Raw genomic sequence first — 23,102 nt, 5'->3', positions numbered from 1 at the left:
AGTTCACCTGCAGGGGGGAAGCTTTGCAAGTGATGAAGCAGGGCTGCACGTGTCTCTCTGTCTCTCCCCCTCTCTGTCACCCCTTCCCTCTCAATTTCTGACTGTTTCTATCCAGTAAATAAATAAATATAATAAATTAAAAAATTTTAAAATCAAAAAGATTGTCAGGGTTTTCCATGGCCACAAGGATAGTGAGTGGAGAAGCTCAGCCCTTTGTACAAGCCAGATTAACAAGCCAAAGGCAGACACTGTGAGAGGGAGAATGAACTGAGAAGCATGAGCTTCATATGAAACTTTCAATCATAGAAACTTTAATTGTAGAATAACTTCTTTTCTCAACAAGAGAGGGGTTCTCAAACCACCCCCTAACACTTAGGATGCAGGTCTCTAGGAACTACTGACCTTAGTGGCTCCCCTTGTATCTCTAAAGGAGGAAAATGACACAGTGAGTGTATAAGAGTGTTATTAAACCCGTGTCTTCATGTAAACCCAGTTGCCGAGTCATGGTTCCATCTCAGAGGAGGAATGTTGTTTTAGGAGGAGAGAACAAGTTGGCTTCCAAAATTTACACACCAATGAAGCAGGAATAACACTCACATGTGGTATGTTCGCATAGTCTCTCTTGCTACCAAGGATATTTCTCAGCTACACTAACCCCTGGACACTTATAAAGGCCTGGCAGCAATTCTTCCACAGTAATGTGAATGTTCTAGCCCTTCATTTCATATTGCAAAGCACATGTGATGGTTGCCCACTTGGCAAAATGTAAATGGGTTCATTGTGCTGCTGGTTTTGTCACACCCATTACCCATTACGTGAGAAAGCAGGCTCGGGCTGTTCCCTGCAAGCAGCCTTGGGGATAGTGGGACAAAGCAGCGTCTCTGGCTTTGGCCTTGACATTCCAGAGGGTTCCTGCCTCTGTGTAAAAGGGAGGGAGCAGTTTGTTTGTAACATTTTTCTTAGGATAAGTTGGCTTTGCCTGTTACATCAAAACTGGAATTTAGAGGAGTATTTTCTAATCCTTAAATATTTGGGAGGGGGAAGTTTTCTTTCTCTCTTTTTTATCCTGTCTTTTTTTTTTTAATTGTCATCGGGGGGGGGGGGGGGCTCCGTGATGGTGCTATGAATCCACTGTTGCCACCTCTCTTTCTATTATTCTTGATAGGACAAAGAGAAATGGAGAGGGGAGGGAAGATAAAGTGGGAAGAGAAAAAGATAGACACCTTCTGATCTGCTTCACCACTCGTGAATGTAGGGAATGGGGGCTCAAACATGGGTCCTTTCTCATAGTACTATGTGTACTATCCACTTTTTTTTAAAATTTTTTATTTAAGAAAGGATTAATGAACAAAAATATAAGGTAGGAGGGGTACAACTCCACACAATTCCCACCACCCAATCTCCATAACCCATCCCCTCCCATGATAGCTTTCCCATTCTCTAGCCCTCTGGGAGCATGGACCCAGGGTCATTGAGGGTTGCAGAAGGTAGAAGGTCTGGCTTCTGTAATTGCTTCCCCGCTGAACATGGGCGTTGACTGGTCGGTCCATACTCCCAGTCTGCCTCTCTCTTTCCCTAGTAAGGTGTGTCTCTGGGGAAGCTGAGCTCCAGGACATATTGGTGGGGTCTTCAATCCAGGGAAGCCTAGCCAGCATCCTGGTGGCATCTGGAACCTGGTGATTGAAAAGAGAGTTAACATATGAAGCCAAACAATTTGTTGAGCAATCATGGATCCCAAGCTTGGAATAGTGGAGAGGAAGTGTTAGGGAGGTACTCACTGCAAACTCTAGTGTACTTCTGCTTTCAGGTATATATTTTGCAGTAGTTTATGGATACGTATGCACATAAGCTCTCTCTCACAGAAACTGGTGTATATCTAGGTTATGGGACTTTGTTAGAAAGTGAACTACCTGAGATGAAATTAGAGTGTACTATAAAAGGAAAGGTCCCACCCGAGTAATGAAGCTGAAGGGTTGTCAAATCAATTGTATGTCTCAAAGTTTCTCAAAAGACAAACTGAATCTTTTTAATATATAGGCTATGTATTTGATATGTGGACTCTCTCAAAAGCCTAGACCAAGTAGATTAGAAGCATCCAATAGCACAGCTATATACAAGATACTGGATACTATACAGCAAACCATAACAAAGGGACTTTTCAAAGTTAACCCAATTAACAAATAATGTGATGATAACATTAACTATCGATTGTCTTTTTGAACCCTAAGACAGCAGGAACCTCACATCTCCACTATAGAGCCCCTACTTCCCTCAGTCCTGGAACCCTTGGATAGGGCCCACTTTCCTGTATGCATCTCCCAATCCAAACCAAATAATATTGCATCCACCGATCACAACCTAACCAACACAACGATTGCCACCTCAACATGCTTTACTATCCACTTTTTAAGCAAAAGGTGCACCACCACTGTCCCCAAGTTTGTTTGTTTTCTTAAGTCAGAAATGAAGGGCTTACTTACATTCTGTTCCAAAACCCTGTCAGGGTTCTCTATAGATGTTTGAGTCAGGTAGAAAGGCTGCAGTAAAGTGATATTGTCTTTCCTCATGCTGCAGATACTAATAACATGTGAATGATAGGGTCAAAAGTGTCTCTCTTGGTGGGTGTGCCTACTTCCTGACCCATCTGTTCCCAACCTGTCTGTTTTCCTTCCCTGTCTGCCCAGCACAGTCAAGTAGAACCTTATGCTGCCAGATATTGGGTTTACCTACATCTCACCCAATTTAAGCTGGAGCTAGCATTTCCCACCTCAAAAATCCATGTCAGGAAAGTGACCAGTTGCACTGAGCAACAGTCATTTGGTTACTCATTTCCCTGGAATGCTGGCTTAATTGTAATGATAAATGGAGCTAACAGAGCAGAAAGTAGTGTTCAAAGCAGATTAAAACCTCAGGCTTTGAAATCTTCTCTATCTTGAGTGCTTTTTTAATCTCTGATCACCAGACCAATTCTTTCCCCCCCAAAAGTTTAGTCATATGCTAGAGTTAGATGAACCACACCCTGGAATTCTTTCTATCTTTTCCTTCTTTTGAAGAGTCATGTGCTAGCTGTTGTTTTTATTTGTGGAAGCCAAAAGTACCGTTCTTTTGTTCCGCACATGGAAACACTCTGATATTTCCCTAAGTCTGAGAAAGAAACCTGGACTGGCATGAAACACAGTAAAGGAAATTCACTGCCTTGTTGCAACAAACCAAGACAATCCTTGGTATGGGTAGCTGGCTCCCTCAGGCCCTCTCTGTGAGCCCAGCCCAATAAGAGGGGAAGCAGAGAATGTCAAAAGCAGCAGTGTCTATTCTGCTAGGCTCTGCGGATTCACACCCGTTATGTTTGTAATCTCAAGAGAAAGACACACACACAAAAAATCTGCTGATGTACAAGTTTTCTTTGTGAAGACTAAACCCTGGTGCACGCTGTTCCTTCCAAGTATGTGCTGTTTATTGGGGTTGGATGATTAGAAGCACACGCTGGCAGTTTGTGCTCTATTGATGGCACCCCGGATGAGGGGTAGGGGAATCTTGAAAGTGGGAAAGATGCCACACAAGAGACAGTCTCCCATATGCACATGTATCTGTGCAAAGCGCCACACAAGGCTGTTTTCAGCCTTTGATGGGACTTGCGGGGCCACACAAACATAGGTCCTCCTAATGAAAATAAGCCTGAAGCCAGCAGCCTGCTTCATTCCTCTGCAATTATGGCCCTTGTGCTTGGCCCTCAGAGGAACAGCACTTTCATTCACTTTGGCCTTTCCCGCCTGGCTGGGGGGAATTAATCAGACAAAGACATCATTATAGATTCACATCACACACTCCTCTCCAAGAGGAGACTCCTTGTTTTCACTTCCCTCCCCAGAAAACACTTGAGTGAGTCTCAATCCATCAATAGCTGCTCTGAGGGTGAGCAAGGATGAGGGATCTGATGCATGAGCAAGAGCTACTCCAGCACAGGGGACCCCCAGACATAAGAGGTGGGAAGTGGGAGGACAGGGTCCTGCACTCATGTCCCACTGAGCATTGCTTCTGACACTGATTATCAGTTATGAGCATGTACATGCCAGGGAGGGGGAAGGACCCAGATTCCATTATGCCTGAAAACTGTCACCCCAAATGGGACAAGTTCAAGTTTAACAAGACCTATAGGTATAGGTAAGTCTTTTGATTTTTTTCTTTCCCTCCTTGCTTCCTCCCAACCCACTTCAACCACCTCTCTCTCTCTCTCTCTCTCTCTCTGTCTTTTACACACACACACACACACACACACACACACACACACACACACAAACACACACACACACACACACACACACACACGAGATACACAGGACTCAGGTGTCATTGAGAAACCTGTATGAGGTGTCCTGGAGGCTGTGCCTGGACTAGCCATGTCTGCAGGATGATGTGGAGTGTGAGACTAAGGAGACAATTGCTGAGATGGGGCTTGAGAGAACCACACTGATACTAGGGCACACACTTGGCAATTCCTGAGCAGAAGTTGCTCTTGGTTATATTCCTATCAATGACCATTGGGTGCAGGCACAGAAAGGAACTGCAGGTGTTGCTTTATGTTGATTTACAGAACAACTGATGAAAGTTGTACTTGTTTTTCTTTTCTTTCCTCTTTCTCCCTTTCTTTCTTTCTTTCTTTCTCTCTCTTTTCTTTCTTTTTTTTTTTTTGTAGTGCTGGGAATGAATCAAAAGTCTATTTCATGTGTGATACCACCAAGCAGCTTCCCTGGTCCCCATTTTAACATTCTATATACTTGGAAGCAGAGAGAGAAAGAGAAAGAGAAAGGGAATAGGGAGGGACACTGAAGCACTGCTCTCCCATCCCTGGATCTCTTGGTGATTTCCATGGTGCCCCACTATGGTGCTGAAGTCAAACCTGGGTCCCCATGCATGGTAAGACATGTGATGTACCCACTGACATATATCCCAGGCCCAGGAGGTTATAATTCTACAACCTCTAAAGATGCACTAATATTATATCAAATCTTTAATCCTATACATTAGTCAGCCTGAAAAGTGGAATATTTAAAAAATAGAACTGTCAGGTCAATAGCCATCAATGAATTTAACTTTCACAAATTACAGTGGATTCATGCAAATATCTATGTGCCTAGGAAACTTTAGAAAATTCAGATTTGATATTGTATTATCTGTGATAACTCTGCCAAGAACAGCAGGAAGTCCCATAAAGACATAGAAAGGATGTGGAGAAGAGAAGATTCTGGAATAATCTATTTGATACTGCAGTTTTGACTGGTGGAACAGGCAGACATTCATGGGTGTCTAAAGTTGAGTGTTTCAGAGGCGGGTGGCAGAGGGAGTGCTTTTGAAAACACAGTTCAAGTTTACAGTTCATCCCCACCCATGGATATTGTGATTTCAACCTCTAATGATAATAAAATACAAGAGCTGATAATAAAAGAGAGTCAGGGTGAGGACTGTAACTACTTCAATGTAATTCAGTCTGAGTCTTCCCCCCCCCCCCCCATTTATATCCCATTTTAGGTCTATGGAGGCCCTGATTTTCACTCTCCAAGACTAGCTCAGCTGTGTACCCATAGATCATCTGAAAACCCCATGCAGGTCTCCAGCACTGGGAATGAGCTAGCAATTCGATTCAAGACTGACACATCCATAAACAGGAGAGGCTTTAATGTCTCCTGGCAAGAAGTTCCTGGAGGTGAGTGAACCAAGGAAGTATTTTACAGACCTTGACTAAGCTGAGCTCTTGTTAAAGTTCACCCAACAATTGGAAAGAAGTTTAAAGGTCATAACCTGAGCTCTTCATGACTTCCCAGGTGGCATATGATACTTTGATATATACTCTCCTCAGAAAAATGTGGAAAAAGTGTTACCCTGTATGTGAAAAGGTAAATGAGAACAGAAACAGGGTGATTGGTTAAACTCACTTGCTCTCAAGGTACTTGTGTCTGTCCTCCAGTCTCAGATCTGGGCATCAGCAGAGTGCTAGATTACTCTGTGCTATAGTATACATGGAACTTTGGATTCATGGCAAATGTCAAACTTTCACATATTAGTGGAACCCACAAAACTGACATGTATTATATAATGGCTTTCTATGCATGAGCTTAGGCAATTCAAATAAGTTTCTTGAAGATTATTAAAGTAAAGAAATAGTACACAAATTATTTTAGCAGGTTTTAACCTACCTACACAGCTGCTTATGATTGCCACATATATTTAATACTATGTGCTAGGAACTTTCTGTAACTATCCTTCAAGAATTGTGTTATTTCATTATTACAACTGTAATGAAAAATTTATATCATATCCACATCTTACTAATAAAGAATGCCACTTCATAAGGAAATATAATTTTCTCTAGACGTTAGTGACGGAGTTACATAGCTAGAGAATACCAAAGCAAAAATATCACCCCTAACTCTCCATGGTCCTACTTTTCCAACTCTAAGGGAAAATAAAAATTATGTTAGCTCTTGCTGGTTCATTATATATTTTGGTAAGAATTAAAGTAATAGTATGTCAGCTAGAGATATCTATAATTTTGTTTAGATGCCCTCCCCCAAAATAATACTGGATTTTCCCATGATTGATTTATATCATCTTAAAGTCAAGAAGTGGTGGGTTATACAGGTAGATACTGACAGATATTTGAAAACATCATAGGAACAAAAGTATTAGTGATTGCTAAGTCCAAAGCATTAAATTTTTAAAAGAGAGTATACAATGACCTTGAAAGTGGTGCCATGAATAAAGAGTTAGATTCTTGGGTTTGAAGTCCTGAGTCCTTGGGATGGCATGTGCCAAAACAATGCTGTGGTTCTTTCTTTCTGAGAGAGAGAGAGAGAGAGAGAGAAATTAAGAAAGAGAGAAAGAAAGAGAAAGAAGGGGAGGAAGAAAGAAAGGGGGAGAGGGGGAGTCAGGAGTAGCACATGTGACGCAAAGTGCAAGGACAGGCATAAGGATCCAGGTTCAAGCCCCTGGCTCCCCACCTGCAGAGGAGTTGCTTCACAAGTGGTGAAGCAGGTCTGCAGGTGTCTCTCTTTCTCTCCCCCTCTCTGTCTTCCCCTCCTCTCTCCATTTCTCCCTGTCCTATCCAACAACAACAACGATAAACAACAAGGGCAACAAAAGGGAAAGTAAATAAATATAGAAAAATTTTAAAAAAGAAAGGGGAAAGGAAGGAAGGAAAAGAGAAAGAAAGCAGAAAAGAAAAAAACACTAAAAAATGAAGGATACATTATTGAATTATTGAAATTCTTAGAAAGGCATATGGAATTATCTTAGATTATGTTCTATTTTAAGGGGACAATGTAAAAGCATTTTTTTGACTTTGTACAATATGATTTCATTAGTACTTATTTTCAGTAATTTTAAAATTTGCATTTGCCATTATTATTTAAAGGTTTTAAAATATTTACTTAATTTTCCTTAATTTTGGGGGGGATGAATAATTCATGGTGGATAGTGATTTAGCATCAACTATATAAAATTGGTGGTAGTTGCCTCCTTAGTGCAGTAGGCAGCACGTCAGTCTCATAAAACTGGTGTTCAAAGTAAATATCTACGTTGCTAGGTGATATGTTGAGATTTATACATCAAAGATTTCTCTCATTATTGAATTGGGTTTCTCACCTACAGGTTGTGGTGGAATTTTCCAAGCTCCCAGTGGAGAGATTCACTCTCCAAATTATCCCAGTCCTTACAGGAGTAATACTGAATGTTCCTGGATAATTCAGGTAGAAAAAAAGCATCATGTCCTTTTGAACTTCACCGATTTTGACCTTGAGCCTCAGGACTCCTGTATTGCAGTAAGTGACATAAATTTCAAGCTTCGTCTCCTGTCAAGTTTGGGAAAACAGCACCAAATGAGCATATTTATGAATATACTAGCTATGAATTTTGTCTGTGTCAAATCATAGGAAATATAGCTATTGACAACATAAAAGGGGTTTCTTTTAATTTAAAAGCAAATTAAAAGGTGATCCCAAAATGTACATAGTAATGTAGTTTCTGATCTACTGTTCTTAGTAGATGAATTACCGGAATAAATCAGAGTCAATGAGAATAGATGGAACATGGGGAGTAGAAGAGAATAGATGGAGTGATTAGCTGGTTAGATGGCAAAAATTTTTGTTACTGCCAACATTGTAATGCATTCTCACATGAACACTTTAGAGGGTTTATTTTTTTATTGTTTTATTGAAGGGTTAATGGTTTGCAGTCTGGTTGTTGAAACATAGGTATAGCTTCTCATCTCCCATGATCAGTGTCTGCAGAAAACTTTCACCCCAGTCCAGATACTTTACCATCATCGTGCACCAGGACCCCAGCACCCCTCTCCATGTCTTCTCTCCCCTCCTTCCCCAGACTCTTTTGCTTTGGTGCAATAGACCAGGCCCAGCTTAAGACTCACTTTGTGTTTTCCCCTCCTGTCCTTCTTTCTTGAGTTCTAACTATAAATGAGATCATGATATATTTATGCTTCTCTTTGTGGTTTATTTCACGTAATACGATTCCTTTATGTTCCATCCAAAATGAGGCAAAGGAGATGACTTCACTGTTTTTAATAGCTGAGTAATATTCCATTACAACACTTTATAGTCAATGTGAGAGTCCAGTTGCTTGGATATTTTCTTTTTTTAATCTAGTTTTTTTCTGGATGTTATTTTTTCTAGGGAATTTTTTTCCACCTTTTATTTATATTTAAAAACATTTCACTTACTTTTAAAACAGCTTATTTTGGCTAATAGATATTTCTTTTTTCTTTTTTTAAATTTTTGCCTCAGGGTCATTGCCGCATTATGAATCCACTGCTCCTGGAGGCTATTTTTTCCCTTTTGTTGCCCTTGCTGTTTATCATTGTTATTATTGCTGTCATTGTTGTTGGATAGAACAGAGAGAAATTGAGAGAGGAAGGGAAGACAGAGAGGGGGAGAGAAAGATAGACACCTGCAGACCTGCTTCACTGCTTGTGAAGTGACCCCTCTGTAGGTGGAGAGCCAGAGGCTTGAACTGGGATCCTTATGCCTGTCCTTGTGCTTTGCAACTTGTGTTTCAACTGTTGTGCTATCACCTGGCCCCCAGCTAACAGATATTTCTATTGTAGTTTCCTGACAGTTTCTTACACAAAATTCAACAGACTAATTTTAACATTCAGCTTAAAAAAAAACACCTCAAAAAATTCAGCTGGAGGTATATCAGAGTAGTAAGTAGTAGAATTTAGGACTTCCGTGTGTGTGTGTGTGTGTGTGTATGTGTTTCCTCTCTCATCAATCAATCAATCATTTTTTATAAAAACAGTAGAGTAGAAACTAAATTACTATGTAAACTCATTACCTTAAGGGAAACTATCATCTGCTTTCCACAATGATAACTTAGACCAACTCTTCTGACAATGACAATTAGAATATTTTGGGTGATGCTTAAAAACATAATTGAGACATGGGTAAGACTGGTGTTTGTAGCTGCTTTTGCTCAGAAGGTATTTGTGGATGTAGAATGGGTCAGGCAGCACTTTGGAGCCTCTCTGACTAATGAGGAAGCATGTTTAATTCCAGGATCTGGATAGAAGGGAATTCCTGGATAGGATTCCATATTGTGGACAAAATGAAAGTGAAAGAGCCTCCGCAGACTGTCTTTTGGCTTGGAGTCACTAGAGTGGTCCCATCAATCTCAAGCCATGGATTCATAAGAAGGGACCTTATATTAATAATGAAATCTAGGGCTTGGATATTTGCCAAAAGCGGTTTGACATTTCTTCAAAAGGAGATAAAACCATCCTAGGCCTCAATTCTGTCAATGATTTTTCATATTCAGTCGCCAGCACAGCATCAAAGATATACATCAGAAGATAATGTTACATAAATAAAATATGAATAACAGATAATGGAGACTAAAGATGGAGATAAAAATAATCAAACTTAAAGCATTCTATAGCCAAAGGAAACTATAGAAAGGAACATTGCAAATATAAACAAGAATCAAGTAAATTCTTTTGAACTGGATAAGTACTTAAAAATAAGATATCAGGAGTCGGGCGGTAGCGCAGCGGGTTAAGCGCAGGTGGCGCTAAGCACAAGGACCAGCGGAAGGATCCCGGTTCGAGCCCCTGGCTCCCCACCTGCAGGGGAGTCACTTCCCAGGCGGTGAAGCAGGTCTGCAGGTGTCTGTCTTTCTCTCCCCCTCTCTGTCTTCCCCTCCTCTCTCCATTTCTCTCTGTCCTATCCAACAACAATGACATCAATAATAACTACAACAACAACAACAAAAAAAAAACAAGGGCAACAAAGAGAATAAATAAATAAATAAAATTAAAAAAAATTAAAAAATAAGATCTCAGGGTATTTCAGCATGTTCGACTAGACAGCAATGAAGAGAAAAGATGTTAGGAGAATCTATCTGGGGATTAAAACTTGAATAAGTTAAAAGATAAAAATACAAAAAAAAGAGATTAAGACATACAAGGTATAACATAAATTTAATTTAAATTTCAGAAGGAAAAGTGAGAGACAAATGGAATGGAAGTAAATTAAACAACTTTTTCCAAAACTGATGAGATACATCAGTTACAGAAACAGTAATCCCGAGGAGCCTAAACAGCCAAGCAAAATATAGAAAAACATACTTTTCTAATCCCCCATGATAAACAAAGAATGTTATAACTAGCTAGGAAATTGTCCTGAGGGGAAAACATAATGCAATCATATATTGCTTAGCAATGGGGGTTTGTCCTGTGAAAACTATCACTGGTGACTATGTAACTGTGTGAGTAGCATAGAGTATAAGCAGAGCAGATGCTGATAACCTACCACACAGAGAAGGAAGGACTCCTGTGTGATGGTATTGGAGTGTTCCCACCAAAGGAAACATAATGCATTTAAAAGCAGAGACTGCCAAGCACTTGAATAAGTTATTGATATAGGGGCCTGGGAAGTGATGCACTCACTTAAGCACACAGATATGAAGTACAAGGACCCAAGCAAGGATCCAGGTTGGAGCCTGGGCCTCTCCACCTGTTGGGGAGGGAGGGGTGTTGCTGCACAAGTGGCGAAGTAGGTCTGCAACTGTCTATCTTTCTCTTCCTCCTCCTCAGTTTCTCTCTGTCCTATCCAATAAAATAGAAAAAAAGATGGTTGCCAGGAGCAGTGACTTTGTAGTGCAGGCACTGAGCCCCAGCGATAATCTAAGGCAGAAAAAAAAAAATATATATATATATATATATATATATATATATATATATATATATATATATCGAAATTATACTGTACCAGCAGTGTAATTCACCATGATGGCAAGGCTAAGAAATCCAGCTCCTGGGGGCCGGGTGGTAGTGCAGCGGGTTAGGTGCACATGACACAAAGAGTAAGGATCCTGGTTCGAGCCCTTAGCTACTCATCTGCATGGGTGTCACTTCACAAGCAGTGAAGCAGGTCTGCAGGTGTTTCTTTCTCTCTCCCGCTCTCCGTCTTCCCCTACTCTCTCCATTTCTCTCTGTCCTGTCCAACAACAATGACAGCAGTAACAACAATAATTGTTGATATAACAACAATAAGCAACAAAAAGGAAAAAATAGCCTCCAGGAGCAGTGGATTTGTAGTGCAGACACCAAGTCCCAATGATAACCCTGGAGACAAAAAAAGAAAGAAAGAAATCCAGCTCCCTGGGAGAAAGATTTGTAACTAAGGCTGAATATTGGCATTTTCTAGCTGTTTGCTTCCCTGGAGAAAAGTAGTGTAAGTCACCCACTTGTCACAGAGACTTCTCAGTTCATCTAGTCACCATCAGAATCATAACTAATTGTCAGCACTTTCAGGGTCATATTCAACTAGTGCTGGATGGAGGAAGATGGGATGGAATATTAGGAGCTATATCTTAGGAGCCAAGATCAGGCATTCTATCTGTGATTCTGGGTTTCAGAGATTTCAGTAGAAGAAAAACATATTTGTGGTCATTTCTTATAGGACAGCACCTAGCATTTAGTGTTCCTAAGAGTAAAGGGTAATAACCATCAGGAGAAAGCAGAAAGAGTGAATCACTGGAGCCTGGAAGCCAAAAAAGGTTTCTCACTGGAGATGACATTTAAGTGTCAGAATTTCATTAGTAGAAAGAAATTAGTAAGGCCAAGAGAGGAGGCTGTGAGGGAGGAGCAGTGGAAATTATGCACAGATATATGAACTTACACAGACATTTGGGAATACAAAAGAAGAATGCTGTGCTCAGTGTGTAGTACGTGCTGGGGAGCATGGGAAGACCAAGGACCTGTAGATATCCAAATTGGACAAAATCTTTCACGCTTTGGTGAAAATTATCTTTTAGAAGTGTAGGGCCAATGAATATTTTCTGTGAAACAAAAAGAATAATATTACTCAGACTGCACTTTATTTTCTACAAAATTTCATTCTTATTTCTTTCTCTTTTTTCATGAGTGATTTAATATTAATTTACAAAATAACAAAATAAAAGGGGTAGAACTCTTCATCATTCTACCACCAGAATTCTGGATCCCCAACTCCTCCACTGTAAGCTATAGCAGTTTGTCCAAGGTTCCATATATGTGTTCACTATTATTTCTATAATTATCTGTCTATATTTGTATATGTTTGCCCATTATTTTAAGGTTCCATCTTCTTTTCCTTTCCAAGTCACATATATACATACATCCAAATGCCCCTCCCATTTCCTCTTCTCTCTGGATCCTGATGGAGTTGGAGTTCAAAGCCCTCTGTTCATCTTTGCCCTATAGTTTCCTCCCCATTGGGAGTATGGACTAAAACATATTTTTTTCCCCAAGAGCCACCATTTTATTTTATTTTTTATATTTTTAAATTACAGAATTACATGTTGACAGGGGTTTGAATCCACACCATTCCCACCACCAGAGTTCTGAATCTTCACTCTTCCCCACTGCAATCCACCACAGTTCCCCTAAGGCTGTAGACATGGGCCAGCCATCTTCTCTACAACTATCTGGCCACATTTATACAGTTAACCCTTCTTTTCCTGATTCAATCTTCTCTTTCCCTCTAAACCACTTATGACATCAAATCTACCTCCATATGTCCCTCTCCTTTTCCTTCTCTCTCTCTGGGTGCAGATGGAGCTGGAGTGCAGAGTCCCCTTATCTTCATCCTATCACTTCTCCCCCACTGGGAGTATGGATCAAGGTTGTTTATGGGAAGCAGAAAGTAGGAGTTCTGGCTTCTGTAGCTGCTTCTCTGCTGAGCATGGGCGTTGACTGGTCAATCCATACCTCCAGCCTGTTTCTATCTTTCCCTAGTGGAATAGAGCACTGGAAAAGAGAAGGTCCAGGACACATTGGTGAGATCATCTGCCCAGAGAAGTTGGGGTGGAGTCATGGTAGCATCTGCAGCCTGGTATCTGGAAGGTGGTAAGACCTAAATTGAAACAAGATGATTAATGAACCACAAAGTAGGATCAGAGCAGATGAGATTAGGGATTTTAGGGTAGAATAAAGCTAGGGAAACTATTTTAGCCATGTTCCTGAGGGCATACAACTATAATAGTTTTGCTTGATTTTGGTAACTAATCTGAGGTTTGATGAGAATATTGTCTGAGAGAATGGTGTCAGAGTGGAACACCAGACTTGAAGAGTTGTGAGGCTGACTTCTCAGGCTGGTATCTCAGGTTACAGTCCACAGTAGGATTTCAGTAGCAGCATAATTCTGGATGATAGTACCAGTAGCGATTTGGTTAAAGTTGACAGGGATGGTATGGAGGTAAGAAATCATAGAAAAGGAATTTCAAGAAGTATGGGCATATCCTAGAGGTACCAGGACTAGGAGAAATGCAGGTGTTAAAGAGGATGCAAGGGGTTTCTTATAGTCTTAGAGAAAGTTAAAATATCAATAATTAATTATTATAGCCAGGTTAGTTGAGGGGCTAAGTATCTGTGTTATTATACTTACCTATGATCTGAACGCTTCTAGTGGTATCCTATCTGGACCTCCTTATATTTTAAATACTTACAAGGTCCAAAGGTCTTGACTTACCTGGCCTAGAGCTGTAATTGATTTAGATGTTTGCAGAGCTTTATTTTCCAATACATCTTTAGAGATCCATAAACAATTAATCCCCTTATCAGAGTATGAAAATTTTGCAAATCTAAGATAAATATTAGCAAGAGCTAGTATTTGTGCTTAGGACTATAGTCTAGGCAGTTGGGGAACTTGAGATATTAAATCTATCCACCCCTCCCATATGTCATATTTCTATTGATAGCACTAAATAGTGATAAGACCAGAGTTCCACATCTTCCCCACCACCAAAAGTCTGTCCCCCCTGTAACCACAATAGTTTTCCCATTTTAAATGTCCAATGATATTTAAAATTGCCATTTTAATGATATTTATTCTCCCAATCCATGAACAGGGTATGTTCTTCCATTTCTTTGTGTCATCCTCTATTTCTTTTAGCAGTGTCTTATAGTTATATCCTTTGTTAGATTTATTCCTAGCTATTTGATCTTCTTGGGTTCAATTGTGAATGGTATTACTTCCTTCAGTTTCATTTCTTCTGACCTATCTTTTGCATAAATAAATGCCACGGATTTATGGGTATTGATTTTGTAGCCTGCTACTTTACTGAATTTATTGATGATTTCCAATAGTTTCTTGGCAGAGTTTCTGGGGCCGTCTAGGTTATCAACATATTGCGAATAATGAGAGTTTAACTTCATCCTTTCCAATTTGTATTCCTTTGATATCTCTTTCTTGTCTGATTGCTATGGCAAGGATTTCTAGGACTATGTTGCTTAAAAATGGTGAGAGTGGGGACCCTTATCTAGTTCCTGATTCTAGGGGAAAAGCTTTCAGTGTTTTCCCATTGACTATGACGTTAACCATGGGTTTATCATATATAGCCTTTATTATGTTTAGGAATTTTCTTTCCACTCCCAGTTTCTCGAGGGCCTTTATCACAAATGGGTGTTGTACTTTGTTGAATGCATTTTCTGCATCAATTGGTAGAGTCATGTTATTTTTATCTTTCCTTTTGTTGATATAGTGGATTAGGTTTATTGACTTACAGATATTAAACCATCCCTATTTCCCAGGGATGAATCCCACTATCTTGGTGGATTATTCTCTTAATATATTGTTGTATTCGATTAACCAAGATTTTGTTGAGAATCTTTGCATCAATATTCATCAGGGAATATAGGTCTATAGTTTTCTTTTCTGGTGGGGTCCTTTTCTGCTTTGGGGTGATGTTAGACTTATAGAATGTATTTGTGAGTGTTCTCTCTTCTATTTTCTGGAAGAGTTTGTGGAGGATGACTGTTAGTTCTTCTTTGAATGTTTTGTAAAATTCATTAGTATAGCCATCAGGACCCGGACTTTTGTTCTTGGGTAGGCTTTTGATTATTGTTTCAATTTCTTTACTAGTGATTGGCCTGTTAAGTTTATCTACTTCCTCTTGTGTCAAGGTTGGTAGTGGGTATGACTCTAGGAATGTGTCCATTTCTTCTAAGTTGCCAAAGTTGGTTCCATACAGGTGTCCATAATACTCTTGCATAATCTTTTGAATCATCTGTTGTAATATCTCCTTTTTCATTTTTGAGTGATTTTACCATAGCATTCTCTCTTTTTCTCTTGGTGACTGTAGGTAGTGGCTTATCTATTTTATTTATCCTTTCGAAGAACCAACTCTTGCTTACATTAATCTTCCTAATGGTCTTCTTGTTTTCTATTTCATTAATTTCTGCTATGATTTTGACTATTTCCTATTTCCGGATGACTGTTGGTTCTTTTTGTTACTCTACTACTAGTTGATTGAGGTGGGTTGTTAGATGTCTTAGTAGTGATTTCTCCTGTTTATTAATGTGGGCCTGTATTGCTATGAACTTTCCTCTCAGCACTGCTTTTGCTGCATCCCATAAGGTCTGAGAACTGGTTTCTTCATTTACATTGTTTTCAAGATAATTATTAATTTATTTTTTGATCTCTACAATGACCCATTTATTGTTCAGCATATTTTCTAGCTTTGGGGAAAATTCTTTTCCTTTTTTGATTGATTTCTAATTTTATGCCTTTATGGTCTGAGAGGATGCATTTTATAATTTTAATATTTACATTTCTGTTTAGGTTGTCTTTATGGCCCAGCATATGATCAATCCTTGTAAATATTCCATGTGTACTTGAGAAGAATATGTATTCACTACTTTGGGGATCGAAAACTCTCTATATATATTAGGTCCATTTCATTTATGATTTCATTTAAGTTTGCTATTTCTCTATTAATTTTTTTTGTCTAGATGTTCTGTCTCTTGCTGTGAATGGTGTTTTGAAATCTCCTACTATTATTGTGTTGCTATCAATGTCTCCCTTGAATTCAGTAAGTGTTTGTTTTATATACTTGGGTGCTCCTAAGTTGGGGGCATATATATTTATGATGGTTATATCTTCTTGTTGGATTGAACATTTAACATTTAATGTCCTTCTATATCTTTAACTACTTTCTTTACATGAAAGTCTATTTTCTCAGAGAATAGGATAGCTGTCCCTATCCTTTTTTTTATTAGCTTGAAACATCTTGCTCCAACCTCTTATATTCAGTTTCTGTTTGTCTTTTCTTTGGATGTGTGTTTCCTGAAGACATATAATGGATGGATCCTGTTCTTTAATTCATTTATCTACTCTGTACCTTTTGACAGGTGAATTTAGGCCATTCACATTTAAGGTGATTATTGATATATGTGGTTTACTTATGTCCATTCTAATTTTTGTTTTAAGTTTATTTTAAATTGTTGAGTCTTTTCCCATTTGTTTCTATCTAACCTATTGTGTGGATGAGTTTCTGTAGTGAATTCCTCACTAATTTTTCTTGTTCTCTGTTTTGTGTTATGGTTACCTGTGTATAGTAACAAGCATTGTTTATCTAGAAAAGTCTTCTTTAAGTTGATCTTGATTAACAAACACTTGATAAGGCTTCTTCGTCTTTTAATTCCCTCCCCTATTTGCTTGTTGTTCTTTCCTATTTTATTGTGTTTTTGTTTCTAGTCTACTGCTGTTAACCTCACTGATAACTTATGTTTCTTTGTTTCCTCCTTTCCTGTAAGGCTCCATTCAGTATTTCTTGTAAGGTGGGGTTGAGTGTGGCAAATTCCTTTAGTTTCTGAGTATTTGGGAATGCCTTCTTTATTTCTCCTTCATACATAAAGGATAATTTTGTAGGATACAAAATTCATGGCTGAAATTCCTTCTCCTTTAGTGCCTTGAATATGTCATTCTACTCTCTCCTTGCCTCTAGTGTTTGTAAAGAAAAGTCTGATGAAAGTCTGATATTTCTCCCTTTATATGTAACTTCTTTCCTTTCCCTAGCAGCCTGCAAAATTTTCTCCTTGTCATGAGTTTTAATAAATTTACAATAATGTGCCTTGGTGTTGATTGTTTTGGATTTGTGAACCTGGGTGATCGATCTGCCTCCAAAATAAGTATATTCTGAGGATTTCTTAGGTAAGGGAAATTTTCATCTAAAATTTCTCTGAAAATTGCCTCTGGACCTTTGACTCAGTCTACTTCCTCAGGTATCCCTATAACTCGTATATTCGACCTTTTTATGGAGCCTGCAATTTGACAGAGAGTAGCTTCATTCTTTCTAAACCTTTCCTCTCCCTCATCTTTGAATTGAAAGAGTGGGCTAATTGTGTCTTCTAGATTGGAAACTCTTCCTTCTGCATGTGTGAGTCTATTACCTAAGCTTTCTACCTGAGGTTGAACTACACTAAAGATGTCTTTCAGTCCTTACAGTTTTGTTTAAAATTTTTCCTCTGTGCTTTTTAACTGCTTAGTGAACTCTGCTTTGAGTTCTTCTTTCACACTTTGTAGCTTCTTATCAAATTCCAAAGAAAAATGCTCTTTCAATTCTTGCTTATACTCTTGTAAAGTTCTCATAAGATTTCTATAGTTTGTCTCTGATAGATTCTCTGTATCTGGAATTTCTTGGATTTCACCTGATTTGCTTTTCTCTATTTGATGTGACATGCTATTTAACTTTCTGCCTCTTTGCTTTCGTGTGTATGGTGCTAGGTATGTTGGCCAGAAGGTGGTGCTGTTGTGGTCTTTGCTTTCCACTTATTTGAATCTGCTGCGGTGTGCGTGGGGAGGGGTGTTTTGGGCTACCTTGTGGACTGAGTTTTGTCTTTGTCTTAAACTCAGACTGAGAATAAACAAAAATGAACAGAACCCTGAGTCAAAGATTGAGAGGTTTTAAGCTCCAATTTCTTTTCTTCGGGGGAGCCTGCTAACTGCGTTACTGCCTAATATGGCGCGGGCCAGTGCCAAGCGCTGTCAGCCCAGAGCTCTCTTTTCCATGGACTGTGTCTTCCAACCCACTCCTGTTTCCCCAGCTGTACATGCCAGCACCCACCGGAGGCTGTGGATTTTTTTCAGCTGTAGATTATGTTTCCAATTAGGTCTCTTGTTGTGTTTAATAGTTGTATGGGGGGGGGGGGGAGCGAAGGTCTGATTGCAGCTACTCCATAAACCACACCTCTGGACTAAAATTCTTTTTTTTTTAAATTTATTTCTTTATTGGGGAATTAATGTTTTACATTCAACAGTAAATACAATAGTTTGTACATGCATAACATTCCCCAGTTTCCCATTTAACAGTACACCCCCCACTATATCATTTATCATCCTTCATGGACCTGTATTCTCCCCACCCACCCCAGAGTCTTTTACTTGGGAGCAATATGCCAATTCCATTTCAGGTTCTACTTGTGTTTTCTTTTCTGATCTTGTTTTTCAACTTCTGCCTGAGAGTGAGATCATCCCATACTCATCCGACTGTTTCTGACTTATTTCACTCAACATGATTTTTTCAAGGTCCATCCAAGATCGGCTGAAAATGGTGAAGTCACCATTTTTTACAGCTGAGTAGTATTCCATTGTGTATATATACCACAACTTGCTCAGCCACTCATCTGTTGCTGGGTTACTTCCAGGTTTTGGCTATTACAAATTGTGCTGCCAAGAACATATGTGTACACAGATCTTTTTGGATGGATGTGTTGAGTTCCTTAGGATATATCCCCAGGAGAGGAATTGCAGGGTCATAGGGTAGGTCCATTTCTAGCCTTCTGAGAGTTCTCCAGACTGTTCTCCACAGAGGTTGGACCAATTTACATTCCCACCAGCAGTGCAGGAGGGTTCCTTTGACCCCACACCCTCTCCAGCTTTTGCTGCTGTTACCTTTTTTGATGTATGACATTCTCACAGGAGTGAAGTGATATGTCATTGTTGTCCTTATTTGCATTTCTGTGACAATCAGAGACTTGGAGCATTTTTTCATGTGTTTCTCGGCCTTTTGGATCTCTTCTGTGGTGAATATTTTGTCCAAGTCCTCCCCCCCATTTTTGGATGGGGTTATTTGTATAAAATTCTTTATAGGATGTGGAAGGTTGAAGGTTTGACTTCTGTAATTTCTTCTCTGATAGACATGGGTGTTGGCAGGTAGATCCATACCCTCCACCTGTTTCTGTCTTTCCCTAGTGGAGTACAACTTTCAAGTGGTGAAGTTCCAAGACACACTGGTGAGGTTGTCAGGCTGTATTTTGTAAAGGTAACACACCTCTTTGAGAATTGGATTGACAACAAAAAAAGTCAGTGTAAAGTCTGTTTGGGAAGCTGTGGGAAAATCTTAGGCATTGGTCTTGGAAGTACAGAGAAAGAGTGATATTGGGTAATTATTATGGCTTGTAGTCACCAAAACTTGGAGGCTATTTACATGCTAGATGATGAGATGGGTGAATGAGGTGGAGATGAGACAGTTTTCCTGAAAACAATGGGAAAGCTGTGATGCCATTAGTTGAGTAAAGGGTTATCTAGAGTGAATTTGATTTGGAAACTTTTGAGTTTAAATGTCCCTGCAGAGTTCAGTGCTTACTCAGGATGGGGTCTGAACTCAACATCCATGTCTGAGGCTAGTTTTTGTGTATTCTGATGGTTGCTAAAGCCTTGGAATTAGTTGTGGTCACCTTATCACCTTATTGCCAACAGAAAAGAATGGAATAAACTATTCAGGAAACACCACCACCACTTACAGGGAAAAATTGAAAACAGGGAAAGGATACAAAGAAAGGATATTTAGAGAAGTAGGGGAGGACTCAGAAATGAGTTGTAGAGCAGAAAGAACAAATACAGTTGATTTTAAAGAGTGAATAATCCAAAAATTATCCAATCCAGGAATGGGAAGATGTGAAGTGGCAGCACACCAGACTTGCATGTCTGGGGCTCTCATAAGTCCCATGTTTCAACCCCAATACCACCATATGTCAGATGTAAGCAAAGTTCTGGTTTGTTTATTTATTTATTCATTTATTGCAATCTTCAGGACTTCTCTGCTTTGGACTGACTCAAGTTGAAAGAATGAGACAGAGATTTAGAGAAAGAAGCTATAGCACTGAAGCCTTCTTCAGTGTGGTGGGGGCTGGCTCAAACCTGGACCATGACAGGGCAAAGCGGTGCACTATCCAAGTGAGCTGTTTTGTTGGTGGCCCACTCTGATCTCTTTCTTCTTGTTTCTTTAATTAAAATAAAAAAAATAAATAGTGGTCCTGGAGGTGGTGCAGTGATAAAACTTTGGACTCTTAAGCATGAGGTCCGGAGTTAGATCCCCAGCAGCTCATGTGCCAGAGTGATATCTGATTTTTTCTCTCTTCTCCTATCTTTCTAAAAAATTTTTTTTAATAATAAACTATGATATCCACCATAAGCCAACTAGAATGAAGAGAAAACAGAACCTCTGGATTTGGCTTCTCTCTCCATATCTCTCTCTCTCTCTCTCTCTCTCTCTCATTGCCACCAAGTTTACAGCTGGGATTCAGTGCTGACACTAGAATTCACTGTTCACAGTGACCATTTTTATAATTAAATTTTTTTCTTTCCATTTTTATTTGATAGGATAAAGAGGGAAATTGAAAGGAGAGGAGGAGATAGAGAGGAATAAAGAGAGAGAGACACCTGCAGCCTTGCTTCACCTTCCATGAAATATCCCGCCAGGAAGTGGGAAATAGGAGCTTGAACCTGAGCCCTGCATGTGGTAATATGTGCACGCAACTGGATGCCCAGTTTGATTTTTTTGACCTTGTACAGAGCAGGGTTGGTGTGGGCAGTGATGAAAGACTCACACTGTGCTGGATGCCAGAGCCTCTTAGATTCTCCGCAAAATTGTGCAAGTGAATGGTGTAATCTAAAGGATCATAAATCCATGAGCAGGACTAGATCAATGGAAAGTTGCAGGCTTTTATTTATTCTGTGATGAGAAAGCTTGAGCACATGGAGAGGACAAGCTGCTTGGAAAAAGAGCAGCTTAATGTACAAAATAAATGGAATGACTGGTGGATATGGTACCAGGGCAGATACCTGATGAAGATCCGGATTGGTTCTTTGCATTTTCTATTTTCAGAATGACAAATTGGAAGGACACATACCCTACCAAAACTTTTTTTGTCTGATTTTCAGCTTTATATTGAAGTTTACATAGATCCTATACAATCTAAGTCATTTTTGTGTGTACAGTTTATGAGTTTCCTTTTATAAAATGCTAAATGTGAAGAAGGACTGTTTGAGTAAATTGGGGTGGAGAGCTGCTGTGTGTGATTGCCAAGTGGACCCAATTAAGGGAATGGATTTCTGCAGAGGCTTGGAACTGGGCAGGAGTGTCCTGGATTGGCTGGAAAGTTGGCTCAAAGTATTAATCAGTTGTCCAGGGGTTCATGAAGGTAGGCATTGAAGTGTCAGCCATCTATCTTCATAGCTAGATGACCACTGGATATGAAGTGGACTCTGAAGTCCAATATCTTGCATAACATCTCCTGTTTAATTTCGTACAAAGCCAATCATTCATTTTAGAGACATTCAAGTTAATTTCTCAGTCGTGTTGCTTGAACCAAGTCATTAACAAAGAGCAATATATTCAGCTGCCAATGGTGCTGCCAGATAAAGGGTATATTCAGGGAGCTTTTAATAGAGCTCAAGTGTGTTTTCAACACTGAGCAACTGGTCCCAACCAGACATTAGGTCTGGAAAGCTCCTCAATAGTTTGCACATCAGAAGTGGGAATATTAATTTAACAGTTGTTATGGCTGATAATCATAACACAGAGATGCATAGAACATTAAGATTCAAAAAAGAGAGAGATTAGAGATGTTTTACTATCATCTCCTTATTGTAAAACTGAGAAAATTAAGGTCCTGAAGGGTCAGAAGTAGTAGAAATTAATAGAAACAACAGAAAGATCAATCAAGCCTTAAGAAAGGATGAGTATTTCGGTGAACATTGAAGTATGCATGCAGGGAACTGAATTGCAGAATGAAAAGCAACCAGGAAACTGAGAAGATAAAACCGAGGTTACTTTATGGTCTGGGTCCCATCCATCCATCCACCCACCCACCTATCCATCCATTCCATCTTAAGTGCCAGGTATATGTCTGGCTACTGGGACTGAGATCCCCACTCACAGTCTTCATAGCTTGGGGAATCTTAGTTTACTAATAAACTTGGGTGAGTGAAAGGTGGAAGCTAGGGAAGATGACCCAGTGAGACACTGTTTGTGGATAGAAAAAAAGTGGAGTGGGAGAAACTAAGACTCTTGAGGGTCAGGAAAGGTCAGTTGTGGGTTTATTCAGGAAGCCAGCCTTGGACAGCACTGAACTTCTGTCCATCTTCTGGGAAATCACTTTGGGCATGGGATCTTCATACTGGCTTGTAACACTAAAGAAAGCTGTTCTTAAAGTAGACCTAGCACTAGAGGTCCCAAATGGAGGCAGCATAAGGTCACATGTAGCCTCACACCTTCTTGAAACTAAAGGCAAAAAATCCACAAGAACAAACAGCAATCCTTCTCTCCTCAGACAGCCCACGGTGACAGCCTTTGCATAAATCTGGGTGAAGTACAAATTGAGAATGGGTGCATGGCTGAATAAATGATTTTTGTTGTCTCTACCCCTGCCATCAGTGCCTCATTACAAACGACCCATTTGAAAATGTGCTGTGTTAAGTTCACTCTCTGGCACGATCATGATTTCAGCCCACACGAGAACTCAGATAACATGGCAGAAGTATGCCTTCTAGAAT

The 23,102-nt window shown here is 39.6% G+C and overlaps 1 protein-coding gene across 1 annotated transcript in view; it reads left to right on the top strand.

The window, feature by feature from the left end:
• CUBN (cubilin) overlaps positions 1-23,102 on the top strand; it is a 289,660-nt gene that overhangs the window by 128,637 nt on the left and 137,921 nt on the right. Inside the window, exons 30-31 of the mRNA XM_060192232.1 lie at positions 5,527-5,701; positions 7,645-7,814. Of these exons, the coding sequence (XP_060048215.1) occupies positions 5,527-5,701; positions 7,645-7,814 (345 nt within the window). The remainder of the gene's footprint in view (positions 1-5,526; positions 5,702-7,644; positions 7,815-23,102) is intronic.

Source organism: Erinaceus europaeus, chromosome 6 (genome assembly GCF_950295315.1).
Source record: "Erinaceus europaeus chromosome 6, mEriEur2.1, whole genome shotgun sequence".
Lineage (NCBI taxonomy): Eukaryota > Metazoa > Chordata > Mammalia > Eulipotyphla > Erinaceidae > Erinaceus > Erinaceus europaeus.
Note: the sequence above shows the minus strand (reverse complement) of the source record. Positions and strands in the feature narration are given on the sequence as shown.